Source organism: Melopsittacus undulatus, chromosome 8 (genome assembly GCF_012275295.1).
Source record: "Melopsittacus undulatus isolate bMelUnd1 chromosome 8, bMelUnd1.mat.Z, whole genome shotgun sequence".
Classification (NCBI taxonomy): Eukaryota; Metazoa; Chordata; class Aves; order Psittaciformes; family Psittaculidae; genus Melopsittacus; species Melopsittacus undulatus.
The window spans coordinates 15,440,427-15,454,914 of NC_047534.1; the positions used below are offsets into that span (position 1 = coordinate 15,440,427).

The following is a 14,488-nucleotide window of genomic DNA, read 5'->3' on the forward strand; positions in this document are numbered from 1 at the left end:
CAGGAAATCCCGTCACCTGACAAGTTTGAGACAGAAAGTACTGGGAGCAGAAAAGGGAAGGAAATGTGTCCTCACTCTGATCTTAATTTTTCCTAAGCATCCTTTTATGGTCACTGGGGTTTTCGTTTGGTTTTCCAGAATGATTTTTTTAGGGGGCTATGATGGAGACAGGATACAGGGCTAGATGAAATCCATAAGACCAACAAGTCTGTTGTGCATACTTCTGTACTTACAGATTTATGGCAAAACACAATTAATGCTGTAAGAATTCTACTGATATGCCATTTTGAACAATTTATTTTAATGCTGTATTCACTAAATTTACTTCCATGTTTGCTTACACTGCTAACATGAAAAATTCCTGCATTTGCCACAGGTGGACTCAGTTTTGCACGTTATCATGATACATAAACGCGTGTCATTAGGCATGTTGTGCCTGAGTCAATAACTTGCAAATAAATCAGAATGGCATTGGGTTTGTTATTTTTTTAGTTTTGTTTTGGGCTTGGTTGTTAGGTTTCTTTTTCCTCTGATTCAAGCAGGAAATAAGAGTAGAGACATCTGGCCAAAACCCCTACAGAGATCTACTTCGAAAACACATGTACTCTGCTAAATAAATTTAAAACAATTTCTAAGTTGGTTTCAGAGGACAAGAGGAAGGGTTAGTCTCTGCTTACAAGTGGAGACTTCTCTGTGGTATTTTAGTACACAGAATGGGTGAGCAAACATCAACACCACCATTAATATACAAATGTCCTCTGTAATACCAAGTTTGTTAGATACTTAGTAATTTTTTTTTCCCCCACAAGCAAATTTGTTTAGATTTTACTAATTCTTATAGTGCTTCAGCCAGTCAAGAATTACACATTCTGTGTTTCACTTTTAACGTCATATACTTTTGGTACATGAATTCTTATATCCTCTAGAACACAAGTCTACTGCTTGATTAACTAATACATTAATCAGAACAGAACAAATTACGATTCACAATGTTGACTGTAGTCTCACTTTTCAAAACAACATTAAGTTTTCCATTGATAAGCTTACTTGCAAACTTAATTTCCTCATTTCAAGCATTTGTATAGTGGATACCATACCCAGGGTAGATCCAACAAGTGACTGATTTTGATCCAAGACATAGTGCACTTCTTCTTTCAGGTCAACAATGGCAGCAAATTCCTTAACATGAGTAGATCTCGATGCTCCTAGTCTCTCTGCATATATCCAAAAAAGATTTGAATCCAGTAGATAGAGATTCAAGGTTTTGTTGGTCCTGCAGCTCAGACCAGTAAAGTTAGTGCCACTACTATGAAGGTCAGGAATAAAACAATTCCTATCCTCAATGTGAGGAATAGAATGTTGGGTGTCATCTTTCTTCCCATGGGAAGAAAATGTTACTTTGTGGGTCTGAAAGATGGTCTTCTCAGAACTAATGAAGCTTAAAAAATGCCTGTTTACTGTTCTGCAACATGCAGTGTAATAGCTAAAGGGACTATAGAAACTTAAGAAATTGCTGCATTCCATGGTATTTGATATAACTTGAAAAAAGGTATGTTCCTGGAGGTAGAAAGAGTCCAAAGCTGCTTCTATCTCAAAAAAGTTACAGTGTGGCACATGGACTTTATTTGGTTTGACACCAAGTGTCTGGTTAATGCAAAGCTCACAGACATTGTGAGTTCTAGATATTGAATGCCACTGTGGAAGCACCACTGTGTTACAGCATGGGGACTTGGTTATTGAAAATGTTTCTGAGAGTTTCGTATGTGCATCTGGTACAGAGGAATCAAAAGCTGGTGAATCGGTGTCTCCCAAGTGCTGAAGATGGGGCTCAGCTGCCTGGCTTTTATTACAGTTGTGGTATTCCAAGGCCACTTTGGTAATCTACAGGGCAGGGGAGAAAAAAAAAGGGGAAAAAAAGAAAAAGGCAACATTAACTGTACATAGTTCAATGCAGGTCACTGTTGCAGGTTTAACAACATACATGCAATGAGAGAATTTCAGAAACTTGAAGTTGACTATTCTTCATTCTTACAAGAGATTACAGAAGGCTGTGACTTGACAGCGAAGTTAAATTTTCAGATACTTCAGTGTGTAAGAATTAAATGTACAGAACAACAAGAAGCCACTTCAAATATTTTTTCAATCCGCAACACTGATCCCAGGGTCCTCTTTTCATCATATCTACCACTACTGCATTTTAAGGATAAATCCCACAACATGAGGCATTAATCAGTAAAGGTTCCTGAATTTCCCAATAAGAGAAGAAAATAAAAGCATTCCCATATGAAAGGGATTGGAGCTTTTATCTGCTATTGGTGGTACACAATTTCTGTAGCAATCACTAACAGTGCTGAAGCAATGTTAGTATTTTCCCACCCATGGGCATATGGTTGCAATACCACTGGTGTACTTTGCGTATAGTAATGTGTGACTTACTGGAAGAAGAAACCAAAAAGGAAAGAAAAAAAAAGAAAAGCCTGCCTCTCTGCAAACGTTCCTGTGCTGCATCCCCACTTTGTTCTTAATCAAAAGGAAACAAGCAGTGAAAAAGGCATTTGTGTGGACCACAGAAGGAATTTTCTTTCCAAGAGTTAAATAACATCACATATAAGAAAGGAAAACAAAAGGAGTTTCCCTTCCTTTTAATCTATCGCATTAAAAATAATCAAATTACAGAATATACACACATTGCTTACACAAGAACACTTAGATAGGAATCATTATAACTATCAAAGGGATGATGAAGCATCATATCTAAGGTGCTGTGTGTCACGGGACCATCAGCATTAAGATGTGGTTTATTCCAAGTTCGTTACAGTCCAAGAACTTGTTATTAGATGTTTTTATCCTGAAAATGATCAATTAACTACTTAGAATAAACTTGACCCCTCATACCATAATCTAACCTGATAATTTGCACTACCTATATAGAGGAACATGAACAGAAATTATGCACAGAAAACCAGTTCTGCAGTAAGAAATCTCACTTCAGTGAGCTACTATCAGAAAAAGAAAAATCTGCTCTTAGAGCTTTCAACATACAACTTGACAGCCTTGTTCTTCTCCACTTCCTTCCAGTCAAGTGGTTTCACTGCTTGATGAACTCCACAGAACATCTGCAGTAAACATCTCTTCTTACGGTAAACAAGTTGCATAATATCTCTCTATGACAGTGAAGCTACACAAGAGCAACTGGAATATTTTGTATCTCATTTCTTGCTTTGATATAGATAAATACTATTACTTAGAAGAATGAAATCTGAAACGGAACATCTCATATTGCACATACTTGATCTAAATAAGTGGTACCTGTTACTAGAATGTTTAATCTGTAACAAGCATCGCTGAATTAAGTCTACTAAAAATAAGACAGGTTTGTATAAGAATAATCACAGTTTTTTTCCAGTCTTTCGGCAAATATTTCCCCAACCCCACTTTGCAGCAATCTAACTTTCATTGTGTTTATGTCTAATTTGGCTAAATACTGTATCGTACGTTATTTTCTCTTTTTTTATCACTGTTTCAGACATTGCAATACTAATTAGGCCTCCTTGTGGAAACCACACATTGCAGGACATAGATGCCATATACGTAAAGCAGCATTGCCACCTAAACTTAGCCCCACTTTTCACCTTCCACTGATTCTTTTTCCACACTGTCCTCAGTGCTATGTGATCACCACTGTGATGTGCAGCTTTGTGATGCACCAAATGGGACAATGCATTAAAGCTGAAAAATAGCCTGTGGAAAATCTGGTTTTCAGCCAAATTAGTTTCCCTATCTCTTTTACTGCACAGTTACACAAACTCATGTCTTGGGCTGTTCAGAAATAGAAATAATGACAGAGGAAGAGAAAATTGGAAGGCGAATAAGGAATGTACATAATTATAAAAATCAGATTAGTTCTGAGTAGGTTTTCAGTTGAGCTATACTTCAAATAACATTGTCTGGTTTAATAAAAGGTCCATTCTTCCTTGCATAATCATGTCTGGAAAGATGGAAGGGGAGGAGAAATAGAATGGGTGGACAAAACACACGTCCCACAATATTCCATACATTCTTACTCTTTCATTTGACCTATATCAACTGGAACACCCCACCCTCAAAACCAAAACAAAAAAACACAACATTTCACTTACTTCATCTAAAAGAGGATGAATTTCTGCTAAGGGATTGTAAGGTATAAATATGAGAAGTGCTGGTCCTTTCTTCAGCTCATTGTTTAGAAGAAGGCTTTTTCCACCATGTGGTCTCAGCCAGCGTATGAGCATCTCTCGATTTTCTAGAGCCCACTTGCAAATGTTCTCGGCAGTATAGTTCATGATGTCATCTGGATAGATCTTGAAGGGGGGGGAAATAATTATTTCTCCTAACCTGTTTGTAATTAATGGAGTTCTCAAATATGCCTTGTTAATATAATGCCTAAAAATCCCTAAATTTAATTATACTACTCAGGAAGCTTCAGCATTTCATATACCCTTTCCCTTTAGAAAAACTTTCCAAATGCTCATCAGATCATAGTAACACATTAAACCTTTGAGGCAGAAAGTATGCTACCAGGGAAGCTCCTCCTTCTTTTACTACATCTTTTTTATCTTTACTTTTCTCACCAATATGAATTTTCTTTATAAATGAAAGAGCTCAGTCTCTAAGTTGGTATCATCACATATCCTGATTTACAGTATATTGGAAATTTTTTTCCTACTACTCATTCAGCAAATTAACTCATTATAAATTAGTCTCTTAGGATTCCAGCATCAACACTGAATTGATAGCTGGTATTCTTACTACTGAACACGCGAAAAAGACATACACAATAAGAAGCACTCACCACTTCGACAGTCATTTTAATAAATTACAGCAAGCTTATCTTAAATCATTTGCCCCACCAAAAGTAGTTTTATGTAGTTACTAATAATTTAACCCAAGAAATCCATATTTTCCCTAGTTTCAAGTTAATAAAGTATGTATTACAATCACAGAATTTCCACTCATGGTAGCAGTATGGATAGGTAAGGTCTCTATGCTACACAGCAAATCTGGAGGCTAGTATTTTCAGTCTTACTCTTCCAAAACCAAGGCATGTGGATCAAGAGTTACTATAAATTTTCAATTAAATTAATTTTCATGATTTCTCTGATCAGTGTAATGTCATATTTTATACCAAAATATAGTTTTCACTATTCCGATTCTCTCCACAAAATCTCTTTGTCCATATCCTCATTCAAGTAGCCTTCTACTTCTGACCCACTTAAAGAGTTAGAAACCTTCGGAAAAAGTCTTTGTGCGGTAATTTCTGAGATGCTTGGGGTTTTGGGTTAAGTTTTGATAGAAGTGAGCAACTTGGGTTGATGTTTAAAATAGCTGCTGACTTCTAGAATGAAAATTTGTGTTACTGTACAAAAATCCTGTATCCTAAAGCTCTGTGAAACAGTTATTCAGGGTCTGTAACAAGAGCTTCAATCTCTATGTACTGGCTCAAAGGCACTACGACATAAATAAAATACTCACAAGAGATGTGTTGACGTGTCTGTGCAAGTACACGCTGCCTGAATGCACCAATGAGATCTCCTCTGCAACACGTTTATCTGTGATCACTCCAAAGCGTATTGTGCCAAGGTAATCTGAAAGGGCAATTTTTTGGTTTTTAAATACAATTATACACACTGAAGCTCTCCCCTGAAAGCCTTATAAGAACACCTTCAAACCAAAACACAGGACATTGCTGTGTAAAGGCACAGAAATCTTACTGAATACAATACTCGTGATTAAGTGAGGAAGACGACAAAAGCAGACAATGTGTTCCTCTTCTGCACACAAAGTATAGAGAATGTTAACCTGAACTGTGCAATTTCTTGACTTCCTTATTAAATATAGAATCTGGTATCACAGATGCACCTTGCTATGTGTTACAGCATCTCATAAGCCAAGGTGAGATATGTGTAAAGAAAAAGTATGAACACTGATTCCTTAGATAATGTACATTTACAGTAAATATGCATTAAATATGTATCATAGTATTTCTATATTTATAAATATGTACCCACAAGAATAGAATATTTATCATCTTTATATTACAAAGAATTATCCCAACATATAAATGGGGAAATTACAGAAAACAAATATAGGAGAGCATGCTCTACATCATGTACCAAGTTAGTGGCACAGTAAAAATCAGAATAATGGTATAAATGTCCTTCATTTGCTGACAGGAATATCCATAAAATGTGCTAATCTTAACTTTAAGAAAACTGCATCCAGAATTTATGACCTACAAAATAGGTACTAATCATATACAAAGTTGCATATTTAAATGTAAGAGGTTTTATATTTTAGGTTATTAATGCAAAACAACAGGGGGGAAAAGTCCTTCTCCTCATGCTACCTTGTACCAGCTCTTTAACTCCATCCGGCAAACCATTTTCTTGAATTCAGTTACCAAGTACTGACAAAGCCAAGTTCATCCTAATGCCTCTGAATGTACCATTTCAAATGTTGCACAAAACAAACACTCTTGAGTTCAATTTAAGTAAGTGCTGCTCTGATTATGACTCCTGTACAGGTTTGCAGCAACACATTTAGGTTTTTTGAGGAAACTGTATCTTAATGTATCCTGGAATAGCAACCTGTCATAGACTTTATTCCTTGATGGCCAATGCCATAATAAGCCTTTTACATAAGCAATCCTTCCACTGTAGTAAGAGACAGTCTCGTAATTAGGTCAACATCAAGAAACACTCAAAAGGAATTAATTCCCAAGTTACAAAATATTGCAAAAAAGTACTGATGTCCATATATATAACTCATTCACAGATGCCTTAAATTATGAAAATGAAGCTTTTACCTTTCTTTAATGAATGCAGTGCTGATGTGAAGAATGTTAAATAACCAGGTGGTTGAGGTGAAGCATTGAACTCAAAATATCCCAAAACACCAGGCTGAAATAAAAAGAATTAGAGTTAGTTAAGTTATTTTCAAGTGTAAACGTATGGGGCACAGCAATTATTTACCTACAGTAAAACACAAAAGATTTTTAAAAGACAAGAATATTTACAGAAAAACAGTCACTTTGTGCTGCAAGAAAATTTTTAGTATTAAAATACTTAATGGAAATCCGTTCTAAAATTATCAATCAAAAGCTATGTATGAGAGAGGGCTTTATGGATGTAGATGGGCAAGTTTCAAACCACATTGTTTCCCATGTTAGCTATTAAAGTTCACTAAAACCACTTAATATTTGCTTTGCAACTATTCTGAGCCAGTTGTAGCACCAACATAACCATAAGCATCATAAAAACTTCTTTCTGAACTGGAGTATCAAATATGTTCACTATGTTGCACACAATTAGAAACTACATTGGATTCACCATTTTGTGCAAGAATAATTGAGCTGCTAAATTAGCTTATCATCCCATCCCATCAGTCATTGCAAATTCCTTCAGTATATCCTGCAGAAGTCAGTGAGAAAGCAGCTACACAAAAATAATAAAAGAGACCCATATCACACCTACATATCTATAAAGTTCTTCAAACTGCCAAACAGACAAATTGAAATTTAAAAAGCTCATCCCTAAATAGGCCTACTGACTTTGCCAGGTATGAAGGCTGCACACCTTCATGTGGAATTCAGGAAGAGAACCTGGGAGAAGCTGACTTGGAACAGAGAGGTGCATAGTCTTTAGACTTCTCTTATTTCAAAATTTCAATTAAGTTTTGGTTTTAAATATTGAAAATATAATCCATTAACATAATTATTAATTGTGGCTTTTAACACATCATTCGAATTATTTTAATAAATTGTCATGACAGTAAGTGAGGGAAGTTGGTTGCTTTGTGTTGTATGTTTCCCTGCTCCACCCATGCATACAGAAAGAGCATATAACACACAAAGCAAGAACACTCATGGGATTGCTGTGGAACAAAAGATTTCAGACTCACAGACCATCCCATGTATTTGTGTGGCAAATACAGTCCCACATAAGCCTTTTGATTTGTTTTTTCAGAGTCTGCTTTATTTTTTTGTTGAGTTTTACATAAAATACTGAATATGAATTCAGTAATTCATACCAGCCGTGCAAACTGAGCTAATTCAGTATGAATTTGTGATCTCAGGATGCTCACCGATAACAACATTGCCAATTCCAAAAGATGACTGCTCTTTTTAGGCAGGAATTCTCTTTCATAAATGAATGCTGAATACAAGATTCTTGCTCATAAGGATTCCTTACAAGGTACCCCAAGAAAAATATCAAGATTATTAGAATACCAGTAATTAGTGAAATTTCTGCAATAAAAACTGTCAAGAAGGAAATAAAAATGGAAACAAAACAGAAGGAAAAAAATACAGCAAAATAGCAGCACTCCTTCTTCTTTTTCACACAATAAACAGGTTAGCAATTACTGTTCACCTTTTTCTTCTAGTACCAAATTAAGACAGTAAAAGGAAACAACCCCTTATGAAAAACTTCTGAAGCATTCAAGTGAACCAAAATAAAGAGACAGACAAGAGGATCCTATTTCCTAGGACTGTTTTTGAGTACCACTACTATATGAATGGAACTTACGGCACCAAATAATGAATGAGAGTCAGAAGGGTCAGTAAAATGTGACAAGCCAAAACTCAGATCTAGAAATATTTATACAGATATTAAAAAAGGTGACATTCTGATTCTGACTACCAGTTTGTTGTACACTAATAGTAGCTTAAAACTTTCAGACTGTGAAGAGTAAGATGTTTCCAGGAATCTTTTTTGGAAAGTGTTTTTTTCAATAAGAAAAAATTGTACTGGAAAAATATATATTAACACTGTATGCCTATTAATGTCCTTTCAATGATCATCCCAGAATAATGAAATTTCCTTCCTGTTACAGGCTTCATTATACGTAAGAGAAAAGTGTCTAAGGTTCTGTATTTCTTCTCAAGTATCATGTAGATTCTTCCTGTTCTCTCAGTGAAGAGATTCACGTGCTAATACCAACTCTGCTTTAACAAATTGGAATACTTTCAGGTGCTAAAAACAAAGAATCCTGCTCCATACAAGTGAGGTTCAAGTCTTATGAAGAGATTTATTGATATAAATAAGAGGTTCCTAGTTTTGAACACAATTATGCCAAGAGGACCTTGACTGCAGTGACTCCCACTTCATGTAAGAACCTCCACAACAGTAACTGATTTAGTAAAAGTACCAGCATGCAGTTTATGTGGGCATCTACATACAAGCCCTTATCGATGATCACCTGGGTCTGGGAAACCATCTCTGTGGAGTTATGGTTAACTACCTACATGCAGGCAGTTAGGAACAACCAGTTGAATGCAATGTGACTTGCTGCTATATCAAGTTGGAGAGTAAAATACTGGAATGTGGCATAGGGATAGTCAGAAGCATTGGCATTGCTAGACTGGAACAATTTCCAGTACATGCCTCAAATCAAGCATCTGTAGGAAAGGTTCTGGAACAAACCTGAGGATATCAATAGTGAAGAGTCATGAGAACATTACTGAAACGTATATATGGAAATACAAAGTCACTAATCGTGGTGTAGCCTATTTCTTGCTTAGTCTCTGAACCAGAGCAATGGGAAGTGATGTGTGATGCCAATTAAATCACACAAATAATAGACTTGACAAGAATCTCAACAATTAAGGAACAGCAAGTTCATAGAAACTTTAAGAATTAACAGAGATCTTCAAGTGAGTAATTTTTACTGGAGTGTTTTTATCTCTGAACCATGCCTCACATCTATCACAGCTCTTTGAAGGAATGAGCAAGCATGTAGATGACTGATATACTCAATGCAGGATAATGTTTTTCCCCCAAAGCCTACAAGAAGTTACCAAACATACTGGAAGAAACTAAGGTGATAAGAAATAACAAGGAAGGTCCTTTTCTAGATTAGTAGAAAAGTTACAAAAGTACAGGTAGAAGTTCTTGGTTTTCCATAGTCGAAGTCAGCCAGTCAGGATGTGTACTGATATTCATAGAATTCAACACTTCTATAAACACTTCTGAAAAGGAAGAGAACGCTGAGGAATAAAATTTCCAAGGCTCATTGATAATCATTGAAGCAGGTTCAGAGGAGTTGCAGAGAGTATTAAATGACTATGTGATGAAAGACCTCTGAAATGTAAAGGCCTGTAAATGAAAAGTAATGGGAATGGAGAACAGAAAAACAAGCACCACAGCCACTGATCAGCTTTTACTACTAGATAAATGCTTTTACTACTCAGTTAAGTGACTGTTGTTCCAATTTGTATTTATTTTTATGGTTTGGCTATTTTGGATTGAGGTAGGGGAGATCCCCCCACCAGAATCTCTGACTTGTGTAGGCAGGCAGTTCCTGCCTCCTTTTACCTGCAAATACAGGAAAGAAAAAAAGCAAGAGAAAAGGAATGTGTTACCTCTGGGGAACAGAACCACCAATATTGCATACCACTAATTCTATAATGTAGAAATGCAAAGAAACACCTGTTGATTGATACCACATAAAATTTATGAGTAGAAGTCTGTTCATCTTTAATGATTAATTAATGATGTTAATTGTGTATCCAGAACTGAAAGCAAATTCTCACACCATCATTTAACACAGGCACCACAGTACACACACAGGAGCAAGCTATTAAGTTAAATCCACTTCTGGGTCAGATCCTACATACCTGGTTAATGCTCAGGAAGCATTTCTACACAAACAGAGCAAAGATGAAAGCTGACACCATGTTAGGACACAGCAGCTACCTCCCAGAGAGACCAACTCCTCCCTCACTTCTCCTAAAGCAATTAAATGTGCCCTGGGCACATGTAATTTTCTTAAGTGAATGAAGCTTTTTGTCAAACTAAAGAAGCTGAATGTTTTCTTTCTCTGTGCCTTGGGAAGAGAAGGCAGTTTCCAGTAGCTGGGTTAGTTAGATGAGCAACGAGATATGCTGGTTTGGATTAAAATGAAACTGTTACATCTCTGCCGTTAAGAAAACAAGAGGTCTGACTATGAGTACTTACAGGTAACTGAGTTATGGCAGGAAATGCTATCTTTTTCTTGATGTAACTCAGTTCTTCCTACATATTCCAAGATCAGAACTTCTTTCCAAGTTGGAATTCTTTCCTTCCTCTCAAAAATTAAGTTCCAATTCTTACCCAGTTCTAGTTTTGCACTAGTATCTTTCCACAAGCACACGCACAAAAAAACCCAACCTTACACAGTATCAGAAAATGCAGAATGTGTGCTTTTTTCCTTCAAACTGAATTTTTTTCATGGGGTTTGAGCGCCCTCCTGTGAGAGCAATACAGCATCTCCCAATAGTCGTGATTTGGTTGAGGAATGGATATAACAAACACTGTGTCACTAACACCACTATCTATCCATTAGTATTTCCTCTAGTATTACTATCTTTTCGTTAGTATTTCTTCAAAATAAAAACATGCTAATTAACAGTTGAATGTAATATATTACACTGCTGGATTTCAGTTATCTCTCGGTGTGTTTCAACTCACAAAAATTTTCTGAATGTTTATCTTTGTAGCTTTACAGTACTGATTCTTGAGGCATGCTAACATGTTTAATTGATTGCAATATTCAGCTGAATGGGGACAAAGCTCCTGGTTTTCTCTGCTAGATCCTTTTCTGTCAAAAGCTGGCTACTGGAACTTGAACACAAGATTAAAGCACCAAAAGCTTCACAGATTAGATGGAAAAGGACAACTGTGGGTTTGAAGTCCTCCCTATCAGCAAACTGACAGGCAGCAACAAAATGCCCTTGAAACAAGAAAAGAAGGGTGCAGTAGTTCTTTTAAGTATGAAGAATGGAGAATTTCAGCTCAACACAATGTCCTGCAAATGGACAAAATGGACAAATGGACTCAAAATGGACAAAAATTGACTCATCTGCTTATAGCTTACCAACCTATTACATATTCCAGATTATACACAGTGCTTGGACACCAATTATTACACACCAACCCTTGAACAGGAAAACAAAACAATGAGGACCAAAAGTGAGTGACAGGCAACTGCTCTGCGACCTGCTGCTTCCTTAATACAGGAGACCTTAATCCCAAAGTAGAATGAAAAAGCCAAGGAAAAGATTGGGCACTAAGGAACTGCTGAAGGCTGGGGATCAGCCACAAAGCAGTTCTTTTCAACTGAAATTTTCAAGTCAAAAGTACTTTACGTAAGTCTGCAGAACCCATTCCCTACCAGAACACAGGACTGAAAATTAGATAATGATGATAAATCTTTTCGAAAATATTCTGAGATTCAAATTAATCATCTTCTTAATGAAGAAATCATAAAAGCCTGATCAAGCAGCAGTAATCAAAATGCCCAATGATCCATCCTTTACTGTCTTCTCTCTCCTCTGCTAAAAATTAGCATTTTTAATATGTAAAGGATCAAAAATCAAAGGAAAACATTAGCCAAGGCTCTCAAAAGAGCCAATTTGTGCCATATATGCACTTCCTGTAACCTACTCTAAACCTAACACTTTCTACTAATACAGGAGTCACCTCCTGTATTATATATTCCCCTACAGAAGGTATAAAGTTCCTCAACTTACATGGTAAATATCAGAAAACATTAACATTTCTAACTCATTAAAATGATGAAACGAAGTGTTTATTTCTGGCTTATAAGGAACTTTTCCTTTGTGCCTATATTTCCCTCTCCATCCATCTTCATGTACAATTCTCTGTATCTCAGCTCATGATCCTCAGCATTTTCCTGCTGCACTCATCTGGACTTGCCCTGTTTCCTTAACTTTACAAAGGTAACAAACGCAGCACCCAGTGTCATAGTCTGGGAAATAGCCTCAGCCTTAAATGATTGTAGGGCAGCATGAAGATCAGACTATATGCTTAGTTCACTTCAGAAAAAAAGAACAAATGCTGAACATAAACACAGATTAGGCATTTGGAGCCACAGAATTTAAAGCACAGGAAGGGAGGGAGTTTGAACACAGCAATAAAGACATCTGTTCAGTTGCTAAGCAGTATTTAAAAAAAAATATTTTCTGTTTCCTCCATAAATTTTTTATCTTAGTATTTTTTCCAGTAGAAGTGCACCTCCTGCTGGAAAGCAAATATAAGCTTAATGACACTATGCTCATTAGTTTCCTTTTGCACACTACTAAGAAATAATTCACATAACATGGACCAAAAACCATGCATGGCTGTTTTCAAATCTCTATAGGAGGCAAAAAAGTAACAAGAATTTTAGAATGGCAAAATCAAAGCAGTGAAAGGACAACAGAATTGTTCATGATCACAGAAAGCATCAGCATCAGACACACAGTTCCTGACTCACAGTCCGCACTTAAAACACTGATAAACTAAACCCACAAGTAACTCCTGAGGGATAAACTGAAGTGTGAACAGCACAGCACCTACCCACACTAACTACCAGTGTGCATCCCCTTACACTGTAGCAGCTTTCATCTACCAGCACTTCTCATGCTCCAGTCTGCAGCAGAACCAGTCATTAGGACAAGTGCTAATTCAAAGAGCACCTCTGCTTTGTTCTGAAACACTGGAAAGCCCCTCATCTGGTTTGGTCACTGCTACAGCATCAGTCTGTTGATCAGGTGTCCCATTCTGCCCTACTAGTTTAGGGTTTAGTAAGATTATAGTTGTGCACTACAGAAATGAACAGTTATAAAGGGATTATAAATGCTTCTGTTGTAAGTGCATTTTGTCTAATTGGAGGTTATTAATCCACTAGTATTGCTACCACTCTTGGCACTTCTAAACACAACTGACCAAAAATTATAAAACACAATATACCAGTGGATTAAAATCACAAAGTTACAGCATACAAAGTGGTTAGGAGCCATTATTTCAACTGATTTCACATTTGTTTTTACTTAAGACTTAAGTTTACTATTCCTTTAAAAATTAAAGCTATCTTTATATATTTCTCAAATAATTTCTCAAATTAGACTGCAAGATTATTGTGAAAAGGCTTCTCCCATCTTTCTTGTTCACATGTAACTTTTTGGTGAGGTAATAACTTCAACTGTTGTCTTTACATACTAAAGTACTTTAAATTAAGAGCATCACTAAATCATAAGAGTAACTATACAGGAAATGAACATTATGAATTTGTCATTTTATATTTTTATGATTTTAACAAACTTACAGGGCACTTATTTCAGGATCCTGGAAATAAACTAGTACTTTGGAGCAGATCAAATTTAACTGTGAAACAAGTCAAACTCTTTCTGAACCACAGTGGTAAAGCTAGAGAAGAGAGACAAGTACCTCATAATTTGAGAGGAAATCTAGTAACTTTGATCGAGACGAGATGTAGAGTAGTGGTGTCATCACCCGGCGAACAAACTTTTCAATATAAACAGCACTCATTGGGCCTTTGTATTCAATTGGTCCAAAACTAGTACCAAAAAAAATAATAAATCATTAAGACTTAAATTAACAATAGAGTCAGTCCCTCCTGGGGGTGGCAGAGATAGAAGTTACACGGACAGCATGCTCAGCCTCTAGGG

General features: G+C 36.3%; 1 protein-coding gene across 2 annotated transcripts in view; it reads right to left on the reverse strand.

Annotated features, from left to right (window-relative positions):
- The window catches only part of TXNDC11 (thioredoxin domain containing 11), a 32,228-nt gene that overhangs the window by 10,241 nt on the left and 7,499 nt on the right, over nucleotides 1-14,488 (reverse strand). Inside the window, exons 4-8 of one of the 2 annotated variants that reach the window (XM_034065338.1) lie at nucleotides 14,247-14,376; nucleotides 6,845-6,938; nucleotides 5,512-5,624; nucleotides 4,140-4,340; nucleotides 1,098-1,881 (exon numbers count right to left, since the gene is read on the reverse strand). In XM_034065338.1, coding sequence (XP_033921229.1) covers nucleotides 1,098-1,881; nucleotides 4,140-4,340; nucleotides 5,512-5,624; nucleotides 6,845-6,938; nucleotides 14,247-14,376 — 1,322 coding nt within the window. The remainder of the gene's footprint in view (nucleotides 1-1,097; nucleotides 1,882-4,139; nucleotides 4,341-5,511; nucleotides 5,625-6,844; nucleotides 6,939-14,246; nucleotides 14,377-14,488) is intronic. The other variant, XM_031050322.2, reaches the window with a different exon arrangement.